Source organism: Colius striatus, chromosome Z (genome assembly GCF_028858725.1).
Source record: "Colius striatus isolate bColStr4 chromosome Z, bColStr4.1.hap1, whole genome shotgun sequence".
NCBI classification, from domain to species: domain Eukaryota; kingdom Metazoa; phylum Chordata; class Aves; order Coliiformes; family Coliidae; genus Colius; species Colius striatus.
In genome coordinates this window covers 73,837,482-73,862,912 of record NC_084790.1, presented here as the reverse complement: position 1 = coordinate 73,862,912, position 25,431 = coordinate 73,837,482, and the positions used below count along the sequence as shown (strand labels likewise).

Genomic DNA, 25,431 nt, shown 5'->3' with positions numbered 1-25,431 from the left:
TCCTGTAATTCACTTTAAAGAGTAATTGTAGATTAATTATAGGAGACCATAAATAGTCAGAGGAATCAATTATTATAAATACTTTGATGTGCTAAAAAGATTGATCGCTCCAGGGTATGGCTTTCAATTTATGATATACGGAAGATACTTCTCAAGAAAAATGCCACTTTACTGGGATGAAAAAAACATCACTAAAAACATAGCCTGGCACTGTAGCTGCGTAGAGACAATAAAAAACATAACCCAAAATACCCCAAATCCCACACCTCTCTCTACTTTCTTTGAATGTTGTTTGGGTTGTTTTTTTTTTTTCCCTAGGTAAAGAAGACAAAAGAGATAAATATGCAAGCAGTGAGAGAAGAGAGGACAGTTAACTTCTCCTTTACTTTTGCTGTCTCAGAACAGCTACGGCTGTAGCAGAAATAGTGTCCTCTGCCTATTCTCACCAGTGCTTGGGTACACAATAACACATCCCAGTTTGTGTAGAGAGGAAGGTCAGAACCTCAGTTCCTACCTCACCTATGTCCCAGAAAAACACCCAGTGCCCAGTCAGCCCCAGGGGCCTACAAGGTCCTTACAGGCCTCCTCCAGGCACTGCAGGAAGCCTAACATCTCCATCTGCTTTGGCTACTCTTCTGACTCTCTGCACCAGCAAAACCTGCTCATGCTTCCAGTTAGGTTGAGCTGCCAGTGAAGGTACAGCCTGAAGAGTGGGTCAAAGTCTTATCCCCATACTCTGACAATGACACATCCAGGCAATGTTGAAACACCAAAAGAATGAGATCAGCTTTGTTAGGAACACTATAATAGCAATGATTAAGCCTGAAACAATCCACTATCACATATACATGTTAGAACCAATACCATAGGACCATAGAGTGGTAAGGTTGGAAGGGACCTTTAGAGATCATCTAGTCCAACATCCCTGCTAAACAACAATAGGAAGTAGTGGGAAGTAGAGTCAAGAGACTGCGATGAAACAATTATACCTACCAAACTACAAAGAAACTAGTCAGAAGGCGATTTTGGCAGGGGGAGATGGCAGCCACCGATACACAGATCATCCACCCAATTTATACCCGAGGACCACATGAAGAGGGCAGAGAAAGTGAAGTAGGCACGTGTGCTAATGGACATGGCACGGTGAAGAAACCGTGACCAATCATTTAGTGGAACATTAATGCACATGTATTAATGTACTGAACATACAAAAACTGTGTGTATAAACAATCGTACTTCTGGGACCAAGGTGTTCTGTCTTGGGACAGACAGCCATGCCTGTACATCCACGTAATAACAGGAAATTCCTCCATCCTGTGTGTTAAGTGGTGTCTGCACACTGGGTGATGAACCCACAATTTCTGGGACAGCACAGATACACAAGCTTCTTCTCAATTTCCCCTTTCAATGTGCTTTAATGAAGATGCAAGAAGATGACCAAAACAAGGTTGGTGTGTCTTCTAAAGAAATCTTAATTTCTACCTGGATAAAAGAAACAGATCAGATTTCTCCAAAAGACCACTCCTAAAAACACTTCAGAGACGTATGAATAAAACGCACCAGAGAAAAGGTGATGCAGAAATTATTTATTTCATGCCAAATTAAATTTTGGACTAGATATTTTAACACACGTTTCAAAAATACAGGTGGTACAACAATAACTTAGAACACTACAGAGGAAAATGTGTAACTCAGTGAATTTCAAAAGAAGGTATTATGCACACATACTTGTATCATAAGGCAGTAGATAGTCTATCCATAAGCAGCACTCCTACAGGCTATCTTTGATACACACTGGAGAATGAAGATCATCTATTATTCAACCTATACTATTTCCCTTATTTTGCAGATACCTCTATAGAAATACAGCGCATTTCTATAGAAAGTAATTGATTTCTGCAGTGACAGCTAAGCTATCGCTCTGAAACTATTCCAGTTCACAGGAACATATAAAATACAACATTGTCCTCAAGAAATAACTGAAGTTGCATATCATTATTATTGCCTGTCAAATACAACTAAAACACACACACACACACACACACATAAAGAGCATGCGGAGGAATATGTTCCAGCATGTTTTAATAGAAACAAAGAATAAAGCTGAAGGGATCTAGTTCAAGGTGCTTTTTTGCTAGGAATGCTGCATTTCTGTTAACATAATCGAATGGTGTAGGAGTGTCTCAGCTTCAGACTAGACTACTTAATTAGAGGCACAGCTAGTCCTGGAGAACTGCCATGAAGCAGTACATATTCCTGCAGAGCCCATTAGGGAAAAGGAATGTAAAAGTTTCAGAATATTTACAAGATTCACAACTAAGTTGCACTATAAATTAACCATTTTCTGAATTCTAAAGAAATTAAAAGCTAGGAGACAATATATAATCTAAGTAGTGATTTTGTTAATAACGAAGATGCATATCCTTGTAATTAATAGGTCAGTCTTTTAAGAAGCCTCATAAAAAGTTTTCTTTCATAAAGCGATGTCTTGTAATTTGGTATTGTAAATGCCCCTCAAATTGCAGGTAATTATAACAATAATGAAAACTGGAGCAAGATATTGTATTTCTCAACTAACATTGACAGTAATCCAAGATAAATGTAATAAAATATAAATTATCATAATTTCAGAAAATCAGAGTAATCTTTTAATACTTTGTAAAAATCATTGCCATAGTTATGTTTTTAAATAGCAAGAATAAATATCTAACAGACAGCAGTTTTCTGCCATTCCTGTTAATAATGTTAATGACTACTTACCATGTGCTTGCTTGCAAAAGAAAGGCAGATTATATACCATGATTTTTCCAGTAGTTACAGTAGTACAAAATCTGTTGTTTCTTATCATGCTATCATACCTAAATAATAAACTATATTACAGCTTGCCCAAAGTGTCACTATTAGCACAGACTACAAGTTGCATATCCTTTACCTCCCCTCACTTCACTGCCAAGAGACACAGCAGAGTGCAGAGGACTCCTTTCCGGATACAGATACCAGAATACGTGTCTTTTTAAACACCTGAAAACCTACAAATCTGGTAGGAGCATTAAGTTTGACAAGAGCTTTTTGCTCTCCACACTTTTTAAGAAATCCGGCACTGACACAGCATTAGAGTACACTGCCTTCATCCCTGCTTCTCAAAATTCACTACAACTTGCATGGACTCTTCTCATTGGTTAGAATCTTTGACACAAAGATACTCAAGCATTTGTACTTAACTCACGTGGGTTTTTTGGTGTTTTGGGTTCTTTTTGGTGTTCACACCGGACAAGGAAACTGCAGAAATTGTGATGAAATGGAAGCATACATTAACTGCTCAATAATTGAGAATGTGAAAAAAAATAAATGAATAATTGGCATTCTTACCTGCAAATAAATAGAACTATTTACTGACAGAATAAATATGCCAAAGTTCAGTTCCCAAAAGCACAGTGTGAAAGGCAGTTATATTTTAATCACCTAATCTTGAACATGAAAGGTGAACCAAGAACACCATTTGCCTACAGTACAGTCACTGCCTAAAGGTAGGGAAAGTAGATGTAACTTTTTTCAGCCCTGGTACTGTTACAACTAAGGCTACAGTAAAAAAGAACTCATCAAGCACTGCTACAGTAAATCCTTAGGCACTTAGCACCCAGGGAGGACACAGCAAATGCTGTGCAGGCATATCCCTTATTTCTACAATATGCTTTTCCAGTTGTACTGTTTTGTTGTTGCTGTCGAGAGCCTTCAGGATTTAGATATATGGATTCATAATTACCATTCAAAACACACTTTAGATTAATTGGCCTACAAATTGCATGTAATTAGAGGAAGAATAGCTGTTGGTCAGCAACAAACACTGGATCAAACTTGACTTCACTTACATACTCCTTAAACACCAGCATTCACGGAGTCTGTGACACCAGGGATTTCCAAGAGCTATCCCTATGAGAACTCTTGAGAGATTTTCAGAGCTCCAATTCCCATGTTTTCAAAGACTAGCCATTGGTTACCCCACTACTGCTCTGCAACATCAAAAAAAGGTCAGCAGATTCCCACTTCAATGAAGTCAGAGTTTCTGTATTTGCAACTGAAACCCCATTGTCATTAATTTACACAGTCAACTCCCCAAGTGATTGTATTCCAGCAAAAACTGCACAGAGGGTTTACACCAGGGACTAGTTAGCTTTTGCATATAAAATCCTGACCAAGTTTCCACTGAAAATTCTGTTTGCAGACATTCCACTGACTCCTCAGAGGGAAAAAAAAAAAGGCTCCAAGAGGCTCAGTCCAACTCTGAGGTCAGCAGGGGCTAGGTAAGGATACTTCAGAAACATTCAGGGTTAAAAAAAAAAGGCTCCTTCTATAATTTTTTCCATTAGCACTGAATTAGATCCCTTTGTAGTGGTATTTTAAGAGCTGAAGAAGGAACTTGAACCTTCTTTGATCTGAAGACTTACATAAATAAACTTTTGGGTAATTAAATAAGGTGCAAATTCTAAAAATAGAAACATCAAGTCTAAGAACATTCTTGTGGATGGATGTCCAAGAACAAATACAATCCCCCTTAGGTAAGGCTGAATTCAGGACAGCATTTCTAAGCAGATCTAAAGTAAATCAAGTATGTGCTAACTTAAAGTTGCTAAAGAACAAGCTGAATAAAAAACAACTTCCAGGCTCTGATGCAGCCATAAGATTTTGATGAAGGTTTTACAATACACAAAATGCCAAAACTAAAAGTGTCTCCTCTTATAAGTACTGTGGAAATTGCATGAGCTTGAGTGCACGTGAGAATGGCTGTTCTTCGGTGCATTTACCTAAAAACAGAACTGACAATTATTTTATGTTTGTTGATTTATTAATATAACTGTTTCTATACAAATAGAGTTTTTTTATCTCTTTCATAGTAGCAATCCAGTGTTTTAAAACAGGCAGATCAATATATTAAAAACATCACTACCGTCAGAACACATGATGTACTAAATCACAGGAGGTAGGTTAAGATCCCCATTAACAGTTACTTCAGAAAACGACAACTATATTAGTAGAACACTTGATTTTTGAAGACTTGTTTTTCAGAACAACTCATTCCAAGCTGCTTAAGAGATGTCTGTTTTTTAAGCATGGTAAAGAATTCATCATAGAAACACGTTCTTTCCGCTTTCAACACAACTTTGCAATAAGCACACAAGAAAACTCCCAAGCAGCAAAGACTTGAGACGAACTGCAATAAAGCAACATTTTAAATTAACCGGATTTCTAAAGATACCATGAATTTGATCACATCTTTTACCTTATGACTACATTTTAAAACTCATTCAACTAACTACAGTTTAAAATATATTTACACCAATGAAATTAATACGAAGCTTTTTTTCTTTTTTACAGTTAGTAATTGGCATTTCTGAATGGCATTCAAACGAAGAAGCATTATTCTTTTTGTAACATCTTACTGAAAATACAGGCACCTTAAAAACAGATACGTAATGCAATCAGGGCATTGAGACATCAAAAGTGTTTACCATTACCTAGTCATGCTATGTATTTCCCTTCTTTTAAAGAAATACTCTACAATTTGAAGCAGTGCCTGAAGTGTGTGCAAATTATAATGTTTCAGCATTTAACTCAATTTTCACATTATATTTCTTTTACAGTTACAAAAACACTAGGGTGCAAAGATTTTCCACTGTTTCAACTGCAGAAATCTTATGTAGGCATCCCATCTTTCATAACATACTCTTGCTATTGCACATAAGCTCCTATGACAGTGAAACTCTGGTCCATGTTCAATTTCAACTATTTACACATGCTAAAATCATTTATCTGCATGTAATGTTGGAAAAGAAAAAATATTTGTCAACTAATGCACCTTGCTCCAAAAATTATGTCACCCAATTTCACAGAATCACAGAAACCCAGATTGGAAGAGACCTCAAGGATCATCTGATTCAACCTTTCTTGGCAAAGCTCTGGCTAGACAAGATGGCCTAGAATCCCAGTCCATCCAAATCTTCCAAGTGTCCAGTATTGTGGAATCCACCACTTCCCACAGGAGATTATTCCAATGGCTTATTGTTCTCATTGTGAAAAAAACTTCATGTCCTGTCAGGATCTCCCCAGGAGTAACTTGTACCCAATACTTTCGTCTTTTCCATGTGACTCCTTGTAAAAAGGGAGTCTCCATCTTCTTTGTAGACATCCTTTAGATACCAGAATATAAATTGCATGATTTTGTGAAGAACAGTCTGCCATACGACCTTTCTGTCTATACAGAGTCTGATTCAAAGACCACTGAAGCCAAATCAGAACTCAATTAAATTCAGTAGATTTTGGACTAGGCGTAAAGTTCAAATAGAAAAATTACAGAAAGTGTGTACTATAGTAACTGATATAACTGCACTTTGGATGCATTAAGAAGCTTTCACAGCATCTGTTAAAATACAAAAAAATTCCTTCCAAAAAATCCCCTTCTTGAAGCTTACAATGTAACAGTGCAAGTTGAGCCCTGGGTATATTTATGAAGTTTACTCTCTATTAACTTAATAGTTTTCTTCTTTTGTTCATGACACAAAAGCCCACACTGACGCACAACAATATCTACAATAGAAGAAGCATATTCTTGTCATGAGTAGTAATCATACAGGTGCATTTCCAAAATAGCTGTTCCTTCATATTCTTTATTTAAACAAAAAAGATTTTTTCTGGTTAAGTGATACATCATAAATATATTCCAAGCAATGAGCAGCAAATAGACTTCCACTGAATTTGCTTTAGTTCTGAGGAGTTTAGACATCGTCAAATATTTCGCTTCGAGACATTGAGAGGTATCTTCCACCAGGCTGGTACCTGCAGAATCAATTTTAAATATGAAAAAGTATCACAGGAAATAGAAAATTCAAGACCTATGAAATCAGACTACTCTTGCTGCATTTTTACTCCTTAAGTCTCAGTGAATTACAGGATTTGAAGTTCTGCTGAATTACTATTTCCATGAGAATTTCATGGGCACTCATTAAATTAAATCTCATGTGTCAAGAAAAACAGTGATATTAATACTGGGACTCTTAAAGACGTTTGTTTCTGGATATGAAGGAAAAAAGTACACTGTCTGTTGAACAGAACATTTTTCTTTAAAAAACAAAAATAAACCAAACCAGTAAAAAACAGCTAACAGTAGCATCCAAAAGTAGTTTGAGTGGCTAATAGAACACCTCACTGGATATTTCAAGGAAAAATATGGTATCAAAGATAATTTTTAATATGGTTGCATAAGTAGTGGGAAAAGGCTTTATCACAAATTTTTAAAAGCACAAATAAGTCCCAATGCAAACACAATATACCTCCTCTCTGCAATACTTAGCAAACCCTGAAAAGACAAAGACAAAACCTAACGTCCCAAGTGTTCTTACTGTCCTAGAATGCCTGTAAGTATTCCAGGAGCTATAGTTTTTTAAAAAACAATGTTACATAAGCTATTTTGAAGTCAACTGAAATTTCATATGCAATTAGTCTTGATTTATTGCCTCAGTGAAATGAATTGCAGGCCACTAGAGGAAAGCCCTGCAAAGGTCTCTGGTTCTAGATTTTTTTTTTATGGAAATATTTAAGAAAATGTTCTGTTCTGAGTGTTCCACTCTGCAAAGTCCATATCAGTGCAAAAAGATTATCGATACTGTACTTGAAAAGTACTTGCCACAAAAGATTTATATATCTTTATTCGTGTTGTTGTAGGCTACTATCCCTTTCCCATTGTATAGAAGTCAACAACTGACAGAACTCCTAGTTTAGTTTTTCTTTAAACTCCTCTGCTTAAAAAGAACCAACTTTTAAAATACAATTATATTAGACAAGTTACTTTGTATGAACAAATAACATTGCTGAATTGATCTGTAAAACCTGACAGTGTCATTTCACTACATTCTTTGCATGTTTTTGGACTGGCATTTATTTGTTGACATTATGGAAATAAGTAAAGTTAAATAATTTATGATGTTTTATTGGATTTGGTATGTTAGTTCTTGCTGAAAAATAATGTAAATTATAACATTTTATAAGGTAATTTGAAATTATTTATCATTAAATAGTTCTGCACCATAACTACCTAGATTTTAGAAAGCATCCATGAAACGTACTACTTCTTAAATATGAGCAGAGCCTAGCAGTTACGTACTCCATGGCTACGGAAATTTGGTGCTGCAGTCAAAACTGCAGAATGACAGAAATCTCTACGACAAAGACAGCTACGCTGTGCAGTCTGGGACTCTTTGTTCAATAAGGTCAGACTTTATTTCAGTAATTCAAAGATCTGATGTCCGGATATATTCCTGCAACTACTTGTAATACTCAGTTCTCTTTCTTGCAGCTCTTTCTTGGTTTTTTTTTTTTTTATGCTGAGCTTTCTGAAGTTCTGTAAGAAGTTGAAGAAAGCCCTACACTGTACATATTCAGGTCATCCTCCAGTTTTCTGGTTTTAGATGCAGTATTTTTCACACTATTCCAATGTGCAAAAGATTATATTACACTCAGATCTTATCAGACATTTTTAAAAATAAACAAAATTAAAATCTTCACGTTTCAAATTGGTTTTAAACCTATTCCTCTATCATGAGGGAGAAGTAAGAAAGGAAAAGTCCTAGATGAGATGATAAATTCTGTTTACAAAACTACTGTTATGAAACCATCTGATATAGCTGTCATAGATTAGAAGACAGAAGACATTAGTATCTTTTAATTATAAATAACACTGAAGATTCCTCACCTTCCCAAGTCTGAGTCAAGAGGGTCATCATTAACTGAGTCTGCATTGAAATCCAAAGGTTCTGCATCCTGGAGAAGTTCTATTCTATCTCTTTCAGTCCTCCCATTTGATCGGGTATACTTTGATAGTGCTGAATAGGTAAAGGGAAGGAAAGACACTCATTTACTCTATGAACACCTTAGAGTGCGTGGAGACATAAAACTTAAAAGATCAGAAAAATAATTTGCTACTATTTCATCTAAAGTGTAAGCATGATAACTTAGGGTGGATTCATTATTAAACCAAATCTGCCCACATGCTCAAGTATATAGACTTTCATTTCTGTATCTCTGTACCGATGTAACTGCAACTTCCACCACTCAAGTAGGACGAGATGTATTTTGCAAAGAATGAAGGAAAGTAAGTTATATGCAAATTTTACTTTAAAATTGATCAATCAATCCCATTCATCTTCCTGACTTCACACTTTAACTAAGCTATCTGGAGTTTTGGTTTGGTTTGTTTTTTAAAGAGGCAACCTCATGAATCAATGAAATACAGTTGCTTTGTAGCTCACTCTGCCAGCTTCACTATGCATGTACATACAGCTTGTTTTACTATTGGAATGCTACATATTCCACAGGTTCATGTAATTTCAGTTAGCCTACCACTGACAATCTGGGTTTCCAGCTTCAAAAAGGAGGGGGAAATTGATCAGAAATGTCTCAAAAACATGTTCAAAGCTTTCCTCTTCCTCCCTTTTTCTTTTTTTTGTTTCACTTCTTGCTTTGTATATACTTTGCTGTGACAAACTTTTTGCAAATTTAGAGTATACCCAAGAAAGTTGTTTGCTAATAGATGTTATTAAATGAACATGTTACACTTGTGTGATATGTTACAGGTTTTACATTTGTTGGTCAGGTACCTGAATATCCCATTATTCCAGTCTGAGAGAACCCATTTCCAGCTAGTAAACTCTCAACTTCAAGACATATCCTAAATAAACTCTCTTTGTTGACAATGGCTTCTCTAATTGCAATCACAGTATGTCCCATAAGAACAAGTAACTCAGACTAGCCAGAATGTCCAATCTCAACTACCTGAAGTGTTGAAGACGGAAGGAAAAAGGAATATATTTTAAGCTACTCACATAGCCCGTGTTGTGCAGACTAGACACTAAATAAACAACACTAAAAAAATCAAGCTCCCCTCAAACACCACAAAGCTTACGTCTGTTGGTAGTGGTCTCTGAAAAGCTGGATTCTTTTTGGTCTGTGTGTACAACTCTGTTTCTAGTAGAATCATCCCTATTTCCATATCGCTCCTTCCATTCCTGGAAAAAAGACAAAAAATAGAAGACAAAACTGTGGCAAAAAAGCAATATTAAAAAAAAAAAATCAAGAAATATTCTAGATCCACAATTTAGTCAACCCACCATTCGGTCAGTCACATCAGACTATGAAAGTAATACTTCAAAAATGTATGTTGACACAGCAAGTTTTGTTTTAAACTCATGATATCTCCCTTCACTAAAACAGTTATCATAACTGATCTTTAGAAAGAAGACTTTCAGAAAACAAACTACATATCAAATCTGTGCTCAATTGCTTCAACAGTTCAGGGTGTCTTTTTGATTTCTGCTTCCACCTAGTGGTAGAATGAAATAATAACCAGATGCAGAGCAGCAAAATTTGGACAGGGCTTGTTTACAAAGCTTGTTGCTCTGTAATGTTTCCATTCCATTATGTTTTAGTATGTAAACATTTTAGTATGAAATATAATGAATTAGTAAAGAAGAAAATATCTTATTCCTTTATTAGGAGACAATATTGTGTCTCACAAACTTTTTAAACTGTTGCAATGACCAATTGTTTCAGATTGACATCTAAATCCCAGATTATGGATTGATGGGAACTGGTACCCTCAAAGTTACTGTGCTAATTTATGCTATATGTCAGGGTTCTAAATGCAGTAGAATCAAACATTGGATCATGAGCCAGTAAAAGGTAACACTTTCAAAAGCCCCCAAAGTTTCAAACACAACTGTGTTACACAGTATTTAACACAAACACAAAACACAGGTAACATCTGAAATTGAATTCGCTGTTGAACTAGAGTTGTTGCTTAATATTGGATCATTTCAGTGTATACTAAATCTATCATGCATTTGCTACTACTTCATCTCACAGTAAGTTCAAGATCTAAAATTACGAAGTGGGAAGGAGAGGATCAGACGAAAGGTCTATGCAGTATTTGTTGTCATTGGAATTAAGGTATCCCTGAACTTCAGTAGCCAAGAGCTTTTAATCCCAAGTATTATCTTGCCTTTCTGCAGATATTTTTCTCTTCCTTTATTCAGTTTATTTTTTGCACGTACCCTTTTGATTTCTCTCTTTGATTGTGACTTTTCAATTCTGAACTCCAAATGGGATAAATTAATAAAAAACCAAAACTCCTTAAAATGAAGCTGCCTGAATTATTTTTATTTGGGTTGGATTTATCTGGATTGACTGCTTTCACAAATCTTTGAATATATACTCAAAGTAGTATTTGAACCAAACATCCCATTTACTACACATTTGTAACAGCATTAACTCTGTCTTATATGCAACTGTCTACTCTGGAAAAAAAAAACAAAAACAAAAAACCAAACCAAAAACAAACCCAAACCTGTGCCAATTACTTTTGAATGAGTACACAAAAAAAAGTTAAGTTTGGGAGAAGCATACTGTCCCCATTCCAGTGAATGCAAAGTTACTGCAACTACAGTTATTTCAAGCAGAACAGCATCAATATAAAGAGACAGATATTAAGTTATTTCAGACTTTTTTGCATACTCAAAATCAGGATTAATTACATCTGTTGTCATACACTATTCTCACAGCACACTGACAAAAGTGTCCATGCAGTGTGACCACAATTACCCTCCTATCCTTAAAAAAATTAAATTCTCGCCCTCCCACCAAGACTAGACCTGATTTAGCAGGGGGGTTATACTGGATGATCTCTAGAGGTCCCTTCCAAGCCTACCATGAGTCTATGATTAAGATGATTCCATCAATTACTAAGGACTTATTTTTGTGAAATAGATCATATCAACTTAAATAGCAATGTCAAATCCTATCTGATATTGTAGTATATTGATGTTAGCTCAAACAATCTCATACCCTTCTTCTGCTTTCACCTTCTTCCTGCCTTTGTCTTTTTCTTTTCTCTATAAATAGAAAAAAAAAGACAGTCTGAGTTCTATAGAAGAAAAATCATTACCTTTTTTCTTAAACAATGAAAAAACAAAGTTAACTAGTAAAGGTTCTTACTAAAATAGACGGCTCACTCAATTAAGTAAAAATCAAAAGACAAAGCTGCTTGTCTATTATTACAGAGTTTGCCGTTGCAATGAATTCATCATTATAGTATCTTGGATCAAGGCATAGCAGTTGGATAACAGCTGGCAAAAGTGAAAAAACCATTCTCTTAGAAATAGTATGACAAAAAGTATGACATTAAGAAGAAACCTGAGCATTATTTCATCAAAATCTTGCTGAAGAGGCCCAAAGTATAACTCAAATAGTTTGTATCTGCATCTGGTATTAAGCTGGGATTACAACATCATAGCATCAAAGAAACAGTAAACTCTTTTTTAAAGGAATGAGACATATTCTTTTTTCTCTAAAAAAAGACTTTTACTACTCTAAGTAAATCTAGGTTATGTTGTTCCAAAACTATAAAAGGAGAATAAATGTATTCCACAATATAACATTGTAGCCAGAGATTTTAATTCCTAAACATTTACTCAAAAACCACAACAGCTTTTAACAACTTTGAAGAACAACTTTCAATAAAAAATAACGTTAAAATAATTCAAATCCTCTCCAAAACAGCAGATAATTGCAGCTCCACAAAAACAACATGCTTTCTGTGCTAAAATACAGTTAGTTGGAAGAGCAAAAAAATCCTACAGGAAGTGACAAAATTTGGGATGCTCAATTAACACACTTACACAAAGGATTAAAATGAGTTTCTTAATGACAAAGACAATTTAAATGCAACCTTTCCTTTACGAGAGAGGATACCACTTAAATGAACTGTAAAATATTTAGAAGTATAAAATAGTACAAAGCTGTAAGTCTATTTTATTTTGTGCAGTACAGTGCCTCAGTATAGTTGCCAAAACATTGATGAGCTCTCTGGGTTTTTTTGTGAGTGTGCAACATTTCAGACACGTTTAATGAACAATGTATTAGATTTTTTTTAAGGAGTCTCAGATGGAGGACCTAACTTACCTCTTCTGATTAGCTCTTTTCCTTCATCAATCAAATCAGAAGTCATTTCACTATCGCCCATGAACTGCTGGAATCCCAAAAGATTCAAACAGCGAGTTCCTAAACTGGTAAAAGCAGAAGGAGAAACAATTTCCTTTGCTAATTTACAAAAAATAGTTTATATATATTGAAATGCAAAACGTACAACATATTATTCAGAAACATATGTACAATTCAAGTAAAAAAGCAACAGAGAAGAAATAACTTATTATACTAGCTGAGAAGTCATAAAATTCAGAACCATGACCTAAATTCAACTGAAACTGATGGAATAATCCTTTTCAGAGAGATAAATCTATTATCTTAAATCATTTTCACTAATCTCAGACTATAAACTAGTCTGAGATTAATGAAAATGATTCAAGATAATTGCTTGAGATAGTCTCAGATATAACAGAATTTATGGTATCTCACTGATAAATTTTCAGACAATTACAATAAAAATTCTGCCTATTACAATTTCCATGTTTTTGAAACAGTAACAACCTAAAAAATGCAGCCTCATCTCGGGTTTCCCCCATGACAAATGTATGTCACGCTCCTGAGGTGCAGGGACGCTGGCTGCCATGTTGGGTACCCACTAGGTAGCAGTCAGATAATAAGCTTGCTCCATCTTAAAGCTAGCCCTGGAACTAGATGGCATGAAACTATTCTACTTTTTACACTTCACACCACAAAATACAACCACAGGTTTTGCTACTGTTTTCCAAACTAAGCATCAATTTTTACTGTGAGGGTGACAGAGCAGTGGCATAGGCTGCCTAGAGGGGTTGTGGAGTCTCCTTCCTTGGAGGTCTTCCAGACTCCTGAGTTAAACACGGGAGACAGCTTTCCTTGACAGATTTTAATTAAACATTCAGTTTTGTCTGTACTTGAATTATTAGAGAGCATTAAAAGTTGATGCAGATCAACTTCCTGTCCCTTAGTTTCTTCTCTTCCTTTTCACTCTGGCATTCAAGACCTAGGATCATCACGGACAAGAAGTCACAAAAACTATTTTCTTGCCATTGGCTTTCCTGTTTAGTCTTTTTCCTCTCCACCACCTCTTCTGACACCTAACCTAAAGGTAATCAGTGAAACCTTAGGACTGGGTCCTTGTTGTCTAACCATAGATGGATGCATGTAGGGTATTAATGGATATGCAAAGCATTTAACTACATTCTACATGACTCAAAACATATACAGTGCTTCTGACTTAATGGTAATACAAACTTGAAGTGAACATAAATGTAGCTTAGCAAGGTCAGACTGAAATCTCATCTCTTACAGTGGTCAAAAGCAGACATTTTGAAATATAAAGATAAAACAAGCATATAAGAGTATTTTTTTCAGCTACCCTTCCAGCCTCCAACACATTGTGGCTTAGAGAAACAAAAATCAAGTGATTTAAACCACTATGCTTTCAAACTCAAGTCTGGTAACTGCTTAGAGATTTGTTAAGAGTCTGTTAGAGAGCTCATTAACTAAAGTTACTGCTAATGTGTCCTAGTTTATTAGAAAACTTTGTTGAAAATATAGCTTCCTCATGGCAATTTTAATCTCAAAAGTAGAATCTAAATGTTTCAGGGCTCCCAAGTTTGAACAGGTCAAAACCTAGGAATTAAGTTTAACAGGGAAAAAAAAATCTCCACAGGTCAGTTATGAGTTAATGCAATCAATATTCTTAATATGTACACATTTCACATACATGAATAGCAATTTTTTTGTTTAGTTTTTTGCATTTTTATTAATATGTCACAACTCACCTTCTGGAAAAGGGAATCTATTCCTGATTGCTGAAATTAGTATTATTAATATAAAGAAACATGGAGGATCTGTCTCACAAATCACTTACCTAAAGTATGTGGCAATGCAGAGAATGACAACAAGCATTGGGTAATATATATAGAATCCATCTGCAATGAAGGACAGCACCCTTAAGGACCCCATTATCTGCAAAAAAATTCCACAGGAACAAGCTCTAATTAGATATATTCTACATATATCCATAAAGATTGTGACATCTCACTGTTTTAAGTAACGTGTGTTTGTTTCTTGTGGACAGAAACATAGGCAAGTACTATCATCACAGATCTTATTCAGGCAGTTGACCCCGTATAAACAGATATAAAGGCTGCTTCTAACAGTGTATCCACTTTGAGGTTTCTAAGATGCTAGATATTGTCTGACCTAATCTAAAACCATTTCAAATCTGGTGGATCTTTTAATCTGCTGTAAAAGAAGTCTCTAGACAACACCAAGAGTCTACTTTCTAACAACAAAAGTGGGAGATGTAGTTTGTTGTCCGGCAGAAATTGGTTGTTCAGTAAAACCAAACTCAATGCTTTTCAGTGGTGAGTTAGGTTTGCTCCCAGTCTATAAAGATGTCACATACACTACAGTCAGTGGAAAATAAAACTATTAGGAAGCGAAGAACAGTCAACTCTTCAGCATACACTCTCTTCTTAGAATGAAGAGACTAAAACAAGCTGACTCCTAGAAATCACTACCAAACTCCTGTTAAGTAAGTATTTCTACGCTGTTTGATACTAGTCAAAAGATTTGAGTATCTGAATCTTACCATAAGAAATATCTGAAAATATTTAGCCTATTCTCCATATCACACAGAAGGCCCAAGCCCCCATTTTCTGTACTTACAGATGTATAAGCAGTTGGTTGAGTGTTTCTGTGAGAGATTGTTGCATCCATATGGGTCAAGCCCAAAAAGTTCAAGCATAACGGTGGAGTAAGACGACAGAATAACCTGCACAAATGCAAAGAGTAACAGCATTTAAAACAATCTCTTGCACTAAAAATACTAAGAAATCATAACTGGAAATATCTCAGAATAATGATGTACAGCTTATTAAGATTTACACCCATATGAGACAAGGGATAGACGTATAATGAGAAATGAAGAGGCAAGGGCTGTTGATGATTTAGAAGTCAGAGAAGCATCAGGCCCTGACATTCACAAAAACGTGTTAGGACCATTATCTCATCTGAAGTGCTTCTATACCAATGCATGGAGTATCAGCAAAAAATGGGGAGCTTTAAGCCATAATGCAACAGGAAAACTATAACATAGTGGCTATCACAGAAACCTGGTGGGATCTCACACATCTGGAGTGCCACAATCAATTGCTACAAGCTCTTCAGGAAGAATAGATAGAGAAGGAGACATGGTGAGGTGGCCCTGTATGTTAGGGACTGTTATGAAGTATAGTGATGATGAGGTTGAGAGTGTTTGGATTAGGTTAAGGGGCAAAGCCAATAAAGTTGATATTGCTGTGGGAGTTTGCTATAGAGCTCCCAGTCAGAGTACTGAGATAGACAAAACATTCTATAAACACTTGGGAGAAATCTCACGCTCACATGCCATTGTTCTTGTTGGGGATTTCAGCTTCCCAGGTATCTGCTGGAAATACAACACAGCAGAGAGGGAACAAACCAGGATGTTCCTTGAATGTGTGCAGGATAACTTCTTCACACAGATGGTAAGTGAATCAACCAGGAAGGGTGCCCTGCTGGACCTCTTGTTTGTGAACAGAGAAGGTCTTGTGGAGGATGAGGCAGTTGGAGGGTCTCTAGGGAACAGTGACCATGAAATTACTAAGTTCTCTATTCACAGAGATGTTGAGAGGCGGAGCAGCAAAACTGACACTTTGGACTTTCAAAGGGCAGACTTTGACTTGTTTAGAAGGTTACTTGATAGAATCCCTTGGGAGTCAGTTTTGAAGGGTACAGGAGTCCATGAAGGCTGGACACTTTTTAAGAAGGAAATCTTAAAGGCCCAGGAACAGGCCATGCCCACATGCTTTAAGATGAGCTGGAGGCAAAGAAGACTGGCCTGGCTGAATAGGGATATTTGGCTTTAAAATCAGGGAAAAAAAGCAAGTTTATGGCCTCTGGGAGAAGGAGAAGTCCACTCACAATGAGTACAGGAATATTGTTCGGTTATGTAGAGAGATAATTAGAAGGTCAAAAGCCCAACTAGAAGTCAAACTGGCTTTAGAGGTGAAGGGTAATAAGAAAAGTTTCTATAAATACATTAACAATAAAAGAAAAACCAGGGAGAGCCTCCATCCCCTTTTAGATCCAGAAGGCAGTTTGGTAATAGAAGACAAGGGTGAGGCTGAGGTGCTTAATGCCTTCTTTGCCTCAGTCTTTAGTAACAGCAGCATTTCCCCTGGGGAAAAAGTCAGCTCCCCAAGCCAAGAGACAGGGGCAAGGAGCAAAATGTCCCCCCTACAATTCAGGAGGAGATGGTCAGTGACCTGCTGCTCCACAATGATGTGCACAAATCTATGGGGCCAGATAGGGTACATCCTAGAGTGCCGAGGGAACTGCCAGGGTGCTCCCCAAGCCACTGCCCATCATTTCTCAGCAATCCTGGCTGGCTGGGGAGGTCCCATCTGATTGGAAGTCAGTCTATGTAATACCCATATAAAAGAAGGGATGAAAGGATGATCCAGGATATTACAGGCCTGTCAGTTTGACTTAAGTGCCCAGGAAGCTGATGGAGCAGATCATCCTAAGTTCTATGATGCAGCACATGGAGGACAACCAGGCAATCAGGCCCAGTCATGGGTTTAGGAAGTGCAGGTGTTGCTTAACAAACCTGATCTCCCTTCTACAACAGGGTGATCCTATTCTCTCCTGATGAAGGAAAAACTGTGGATGCTGTCTGTCTTAAGTAAGGCATTTGGCACTGCTTCCCATAGCATTCTCTTGGGGAAATTGGCTGCTCTTGACTTGGATGGGCATACACCTTCCTGGGTGAAAAACTGGTTAGATGGTTGGGACTAATAAATCATGGTAAACCGAGTTAAATCCAGTTGGCAGCTGGTCAAGAGTGGTGTCCCCCAGGGCTCAGTACTGGGGTCACTCCTGCTTAACATCTTGACTTATGATCTGGATGTGGGGATGGAGAGCACCCTTAGTAAGTTTGCAGATGACACCAAGTTGGGTGGAAGTGTCGATCTGCTTGAGGCTAGGGAAGCTTTACAGAGAGATCTGGATAGTCTGGATGGCTGGGCCAAGGCCAATGCCATCAGTTTCAATAAGGCCAAGTGCTGGGTCCTGCACTTGGGCCACAACAACCCCCAGAAGCGCTACAGGCTCGGGGAAGAGTGGCTGGAAAGCTGCCAGGCAGAGAGGGACCTGGCAGTGTTGGTTTGCAGCAGCTGAACATGAGCCAGCAGTGTGCCCTGGTGGCCAAGAAGGCCAATGGCATCCTGGCCTGGATCAGGAACAGTGCTGTCAGCAGGAGCAGGGAGGTGATCATTTCCCTGCACTCAGCTTTGGTGAGGCCACATCTTGAATACTGTGTCCAGTTTTGCGCTCCTCTCTACAAGAAGGACATGGAGCTGCTGGAGAGGATCCAGAGGCAGGCTGTCAAGCTAGGAAAGGATTTGGAGCACATCTCATATATGAAACAGTTGAAGGAGCTGGGGCTGTTTAGCCTGGGGAAAAGAAGGCTCAGGGGAGACCTTATCACGCTCTACGACTACCTGAAAGGAAGCTGTAGTGAGATGGGGGGCGGTCTGTTCTCCCTAGTAACAAACAATAGAACAAGAGGAAACGGCCTCATATTGTGCCAGGGGAGGTTCAGGCTGGGTATGAGGAGGAATTTCTCTACTCAAAGGGTTGTCAGGCATTGGAACGGGCTGCCCAGGGAAGTGGTGGAATCACCATCCCTGGAGGTGTTTATGAGAAGGGTGGATGTTGCACTTAGGAAATGGTCTAGTGGTGGATAGGGTTGGGATAAAAGCTGGACTCAGTGACCTTAAAAGTCTCTTCCAGCTGAAAAGATGCTATGATTCTAAATGAAAGAATATAAATGAAAGCTTCATGGATATTTTCAATTGTATTGAGTATTTGACAGAAAATCTTCAAAATACGAGCCAGATACTCACATGCCACTGAATAGGAGACTGTATGCATCTGTCTGATGATGTGAGGCTAAGTAATAATAGTTAAATACACGGATCCTGAAGACAGTAGAGTAAACACAGATACTTAGGAAAAAGATGGTAAGAAAACAGGCCATCTGGAATAAATAATAATAATTTAAAAAAAAAAATCAGAACTCTACCAAAGGTTTTTAATGCATTCAGCACAGCCTCCCTGCAGCCCAATTTTTCATTTTGAGGTAAGACAATAACACTAGCTCTGAGAAGAATTTCAGAAAGTTGGTTTTGGGTTTTTTTTACTAACTTAAAATGAGAATGATATGTCTTAACTTTTTTGCACTTCATACAAGCTAACATAACTGACCCTAGAAAAATTTATTTTGCATCTTACTGTGTAAATTAAATTGCTGTAACTGTCTTGATAATTACTATGACTGATTTGACATTTCTTCCCACAAAAAGTGGTAAAAACAAGTGTTTCCAATTCAACCCATTTTGTTACTATACTGATACTTTTTATCTCAGTTTCTTTACTGACTAATATGTGCACTCAGATATGTTAGCCACACCTGTAATTGTGTTTCTAGACAGCAGCAAATTCCTGTTTAAGAAGTCACAAACTTGGCTGATCAGACACAAAGCCTAAACACCTAAGCTCCAAGCTAATGTTTCACAAATTAGTTTACACATGACAGGCAGCTCAACTGGGTCACACTTTCACAGTGTATTGGAGAGTTTAAGAAGTGACAAAAGGCAGACTCCTTCCACAGAAACAAAGTCTGGTTATTGTGTATTTCAGAGACCTTATCAAAGCTGACAGATTATTTAGAGTCTATTTTTTTTAATTAATCTGATCTACTTCTGTTGTAATAGCAATCTATTTGAAAAGATTCTTGCTGACTGATTATCTGAAACTTACCTCTATGTATATATAATTATATGTCTTTTCCGCCAGCTGTATGAAAACTGCAAACAGCGATAAAACTGGTTTTGTGCTGAAAAATGTGCATTCTGACCACACCACAATTACAGAGAATGTGGCCAGAACAACTGCAAGCACCCTGTAAAACCATGGTCGCAGAAGACATTCCCAGTACCATTCTGGAAAAAAACCAAAACAAACAAAAAAAATAGACAAAATAAAACACACACACACATCCAGAATGGGTTAATGAAAACTACATAACCAGAAATTGGAGCTCACTCACAAAAAACTGTTAGGAACTTCTTGCATGTACACCTTTAAAGTCAAGGCTGGAATCTGTGGGGTCACACACTTAATTTCAGAGTTTTTCCAATGTCTAGAGGTCTGGCTCAGCCCTAAGGGTTGCACAACTGGGGAAAACAGGGTGGAATCTGGGAGGCAAATTTTGTAAATGCATTGAGGGGCGTGCAGTGTGTAGAACTCTTTAACTTCTAGCACAGATAGTAGAGGTGATCCACTTTTTGTTTGTTCACATGTTAATCTTTCAGAAACAAAACCTTAGGCTGTGCGAGTATATTGTCCTATACTGCCAGTGTAAAACAAATTAGAAGTTAAAACATGATTAGGAGAAGACACTGTCTGAAAAAAGGAACAGCAACTGTGTCTCCTAGTGTTTCTTACATGGCAGACAAAGTGTCCTTCCTTCTTTGCTTTAATGGGAGAACAATGACACCTCAGTAATATCCCAGAGATGCAGAAGGTAGCCACGATCCACTAATTTAAAGCTGCTAGTTTTCCGTTCTTCTTCTAAGGCTTCAAAGTCTGCTCTTGCTCTTACAACACTGAATTGATATTAAATTTGTAAAAAATGTAATCTTATGGTCAAGAGTATAAATCAGTATCTGATTGCTACTCCATTACATAAATGTGTTAAAATGCACATTTGCTTCCTTCTATCAAAACTGAACATTTTACATAGAACTGGTTCTTCTTACAAAATGGTACCAGTTAATTACTTTATGTATTTAAAATCTGCATGGCAGTACTTACCAACAGTTGGTGTATAGAAATACTGAATAATTTTATTCTCTGGTTCCTGGGAGTGAAAAGTATGAACAAACTGTCGAGTTGCACTGGTTTCATTTTTTGCCACATCTTCCAGGTAAAATGCTTGTTCTAAAAGAATCTGCCACTGGACCTGTGTACGACGATGTCTCTGTACTGAATGGATTACCTACAATAAATTACAAAGAATTACGGTTACAATATACTTGTTTAAAGAAATGAGTGTTGCAAAATCTCTTAAGACCCTTAAAAATGAGTACATTACAGAATTGCAAAGATTAATTCTGCATACTCATAAAAGTAGGCAGTTAATTCTCAACATCTTTAGAGGACTTCACACCAGATTTTTTAGGTTTTCAGCTCTTTTATCACAGGCTAACCATAACAGCCTGCTTTTCCCAACATAACAATTTATTTCTGCAGCTTAGTGAGTATCAAGCTTTTACCACAATTTAAGTTTTTGAATGCACTGTCAATCAACCCTTATAAAGCTTACTCACATATACATATGCATCCATGAATGTGACCTGGACATCAGCTGGGATATCAAACTTAGATGTTTTCTTTCACTGAGAAGTTTGTTAAGCAGCAATCCTCAAACCCACTACACTCAATAATTCAGGAAAGTGCATTAAAACATCTTTGACTAGCATTTATTCTTGTTCCTGTAAGACAGTCACACACTCAGTATTTATTAATATACCTGCTTGTGAAGTTTCACCAAACTTTTTTCACTTGGATAATTGTTCTGTCTTTCATCAAAATCTTCATAATCATCCATATTCCTACCCATTCTTTCCTGGTACTCAGTAGGACACTGGAAGGAAAACGGAAAATTAACTGGAAGATGAAGGAGTATCAAATGCTCTTCTGTTAATTGTAAAAGTTTGGTTTTGCAACTGAAAAGCTCACTCTCAGTGTACATTTTTCTGTTCCTAAAATACCACATATGTCAAAATACAGTAGACAACTATGGACATCAAAAGAAAGTGTGTTTGGTTTGTGTAGAGGGTTCCAGTGGTGCCCGTGTGAGAAGTTGCTTGAAACTAGCTCTAGGTCAGACCCACCTCTGGTCCCAGCTGGGCCAATCTGCAATCAATATTTAAGGAGAAACCTGCAGTGGCAGGAGGAGGTGGAAGGCATGAAATAACAGGGAAGCGACTGCACAGACAGTAGGTCAGTGATAAGGGGAGGAGGTGTGCTGGTGCACAGATGCCCCTGCATCCCATGGTGAGACAGCAGGCTGCAGCCCCACAACCCACGAAGGACCACGGTGGACCAGATATCCACTTGCAGCTCATGGAGGACCACATGATGGAGCAGATATTGGCAGCCAAAGAAGGCTGTAACTCTGAGAAGTCCCCAGTTAACACTCTGCCGAAAGGCTGCAGCCCACATAGAAGGGATCTACACTGTTGCAGTTTGTGGGTAGCTGCAGCCCACAAGGAAAGGACTTATGTCAGAGAGGTTCATGAAAGACTGTCTCTTGTGTGAAGGACCTCACACTGGAGCAGGGAAAGAATGTGAGAAGTCCTCTCTCTGTGAGAAGAAAGGAGCAGTAGAGACCATCTGTAAGGGACTGACCAACAACTCCCCTTCCCAGAGCCCCTGAAGGGGAGGAGGTAGGAAATTCAGGAGCAGGTAGCCAAGTCTGAGAACAGGGAAGAAGTGGTGGGGAGGGTGGTCTTAAAGAGCCAGCTGTATTTCTCATTGTCCTTCTCTGTTTTGTTTCTTGTTTTGATTCATGGTGAACTAAATTGACTTTGTTTTTCCTAAAACTGAGTCTGCTGGCCTGGGATCACAACTAGTGAGTGATTCCTCCCCATCCTTGTGACCCACAAGGCCTTTTGTTAACTTTTCCCCATCTCACCACAGTGGGGAAGACTGGTGCTTTGTTCTCAGCTGGGCCTAATCCATGAAAGAAAGCATTCCGCAAAAAATTCCAACTCAAATTCTCATCAGGAACCCATCAGATACCAATTAGAGACTTTATGTTAAAAGGAAAGGAAAATAATGTACAAGTATTCAGTAGGTACCAGAAGCACCTCCTCCCAATTGAACAATTATGGCCAAAGAAGAGCAATTTGTTACCTTTTTCAGTATTGTATCAACACATTTTCTCAAAGGGTGATTATACTTGATACTCTCACTTACTTTACGGACTTCCTGTTGAGGAGAAAAGATTGAAGCATTTCACTATATTAAACCAATTAAAAAATTTTACAGGGTCAGAGCAGAGTTATAGCCCTCCTAATGAGAAAGAATCACCAGAGCTTAACAGTCAAGTTCTCAGAGTCAGCACTGGCATTCGTAAGGACTTTTAAATACTTTCACACATTTCAGTGCTCCTAAGGATACTGAAAATAAAATAAAGATCAAGATTTCTAAGTTACACTGCAATTGTTTCTAGACTGAAGGTAAAAATTCTTCTGCCCTTAACAACATAATGTAACTTTTGGTCAGCCTTGGTCAGATAGTTGGACTGCATGATTGCTATAGGTACTTTGTAGCTGAAATATTCTTTTCTGTTCTAAATGCTACTTGATAAGGAGCTTTTGTTGCTCATTTCCCAGAGAGATTTGTAGTTAGACGTTTTGAGCGATATCTTCAAAACACTATTACGGAAGAATCAAAATTCTACTATTATTTTATGTCGATATATCACAGAAGCGGTTACCACCCTAGCCTACAACTCTTTGACAGTATTTCCAAGCCAAGATATCAGAGCAGTACAACTGCTCATCAACAACAAACTAAATATGAGCCAGCAATGTGCCCTCGTGGCCAAGAAGGCCAATGGCAGCCTGGGATGCATCAAGAAGAGTGTGGCCAGCAGGCCAAGGGAGGTTCTGCTCCCCCTCTCCTCTGCCCTGGTGAGGCCTCATCTGGAGTCCTGCATCTAGTTCTGGGCTCCCCAGCTCAAGAGGGACAGAGAACTTCTGGAGAGAGTCCAGCACAAGGCCACCATGATGATCAGGGGACTGGAGTATCTTCCTTATGAGGAAAAGCTGTGGGAATTGGGGCTGTTTAGTCTAGAGCAGAGGAAACTGAGGGGGAATCTCATTAGTATTTGTAAGTATATGAACGGTGGGTGTCAGGAGGTTGGGACATTACTTTTTTCTATTTTATCTAGCAACAGGACAAGGGGTGTGGGATGAAGCTGGAACACAAAACATTCCATTTAAACATAAGAAAAAACTATTTCACTGTTGAGGTGAGGGAGCCCTGGCACAGGCTGCCCAGGGAGGGTGTGGAGTCTCCTTCCTTAGAGGTCTTCAAGACCCACATAGACATGTTCCTGTGCAACCTAATCCAAGTCAACCTGCTTCTGCACCTGGGTTGGACTAGATGATCTCTAAAGGTCCCTTCCAACCCCTACCATTCTATAATTCTATGATTCTAACTGGGAATAGCTATTCAGCGGGTTGCACTTCCAGTCTGTTCTTGAACTACTGTTGCTCATCACAAATAACAATACAATCTCAAAAGAAACTCTTTGAAAAAAATTATCCATGTAGTTTCTTCTCGAAAGGCACATATCATGGTTCTGCAAATTCAACTTGGAAACTCTTATCAAGATTCCAGAAACATATGGGAGCAGAGTATAAAGCAGACAAACACTATTTGCATGAACACTAGTGAAACACCTGCGCACTGTATTTTCAAGTTCACTCTGGAATGTTGTTCATTAGAGAGCAAAATTACTCAAAAAAGATCAATAAAAGAATTAAACCAACAAATCATAGGTATCAAGCTGCCAAGATCTTCATATCAGAGACTATCTTGATTTTTACACAGGATTGTGTGTCACCAAGTAGCACATTAATGGTTTTCCTAATTTACCGGTCTTTCATGGTTAAGTTCATGCCACTTATGTTTTCTTGCCAGAAGTGCCTGACTCAAGGAAATTCATAGATGACTAACACCAGCTTTCACTTATTCCATAAGAAAAGCTAATTACTTACCTCCATAATATCCTCTAAATTCTCCTCTGCATCAGCTTTTTCAGTCATCAGTTTGGCAGCTTTGAAATAGGTTTTCATGAGTAGATAACCCCTCTTGGCCCCATTCCAGTGAGAACGGGGGATTTCCACCAAACCATAACCCAATAGCAACACAAGAAGAAAGAGACCCCATGTGTTTGCAGCAGCTATCCCAATAGTCTGAAGTTGGTTCCTAGAGTAAAAAAAAAAAAAAGACAATAGCAAAAATAAACCAAAACAAACAAAATTCTCCTACTCCATCCACAAGAAAACAATCTTGAAGTATCTAAGCACCAGTCCGGCTTTCAAGTTTACTGGGACAGTATCATCTGTAATTCTTGCCTAGGGCCACTATGTTACTTGGCTGTATTTAAAGCTGCCATGAATTTTCCATATTTCCCATGTTTCTGTCCCTTCTGGAAGGAAGACAAAAATGTTCCTTTAGGAAACAACATGAACTCAGCAAACTTATTTTAACTTACCTTACTGATTTTAAATACAATCTACAGTATTGTAGCCA

General features: G+C 37.8%; 1 protein-coding gene across 5 annotated transcripts in view; it reads right to left on the bottom strand.

Annotated features, from left to right (window-relative positions):
• Positions 1–2,666: 2,666 nt before the first annotated feature.
• The window catches only part of LMBRD2 (LMBR1 domain containing 2), a 38,108-nt gene continuing 15,343 nt past the window's right edge, over positions 2,667–25,431 (bottom strand). For all 5 annotated transcript variants that reach the window (XM_062019584.1, XM_062019586.1, XM_062019585.1 and 2 more), the window contains 13 exons: positions 24,894–25,104; positions 23,020–23,094; positions 21,632–21,745; positions 20,914–21,097; positions 19,858–20,039; positions 18,942–19,075; positions 15,682–15,787; positions 14,879–14,976; positions 13,006–13,109; positions 11,890–11,936; positions 9,953–10,055; positions 8,744–8,873; positions 2,667–6,831 (listed from right to left, as the gene is read on the bottom strand). In XM_062019584.1, coding sequence (XP_061875568.1) covers positions 6,771–6,831; positions 8,744–8,873; positions 9,953–10,055; positions 11,890–11,936; positions 13,006–13,109; positions 14,879–14,976; positions 15,682–15,787; positions 18,942–19,075; positions 19,858–20,039; positions 20,914–21,097; positions 21,632–21,745; positions 23,020–23,094; positions 24,894–25,104 — 1,549 coding nt within the window. In that variant the 3' untranslated portion in view covers positions 2,667–6,770. The remainder of the gene's footprint in view (positions 6,832–8,743; positions 8,874–9,952; positions 10,056–11,889; positions 11,937–13,005; positions 13,110–14,878; positions 14,977–15,681; positions 15,788–18,941; positions 19,076–19,857; positions 20,040–20,913; positions 21,098–21,631; positions 21,746–23,019; positions 23,095–24,893; positions 25,105–25,431) is intronic.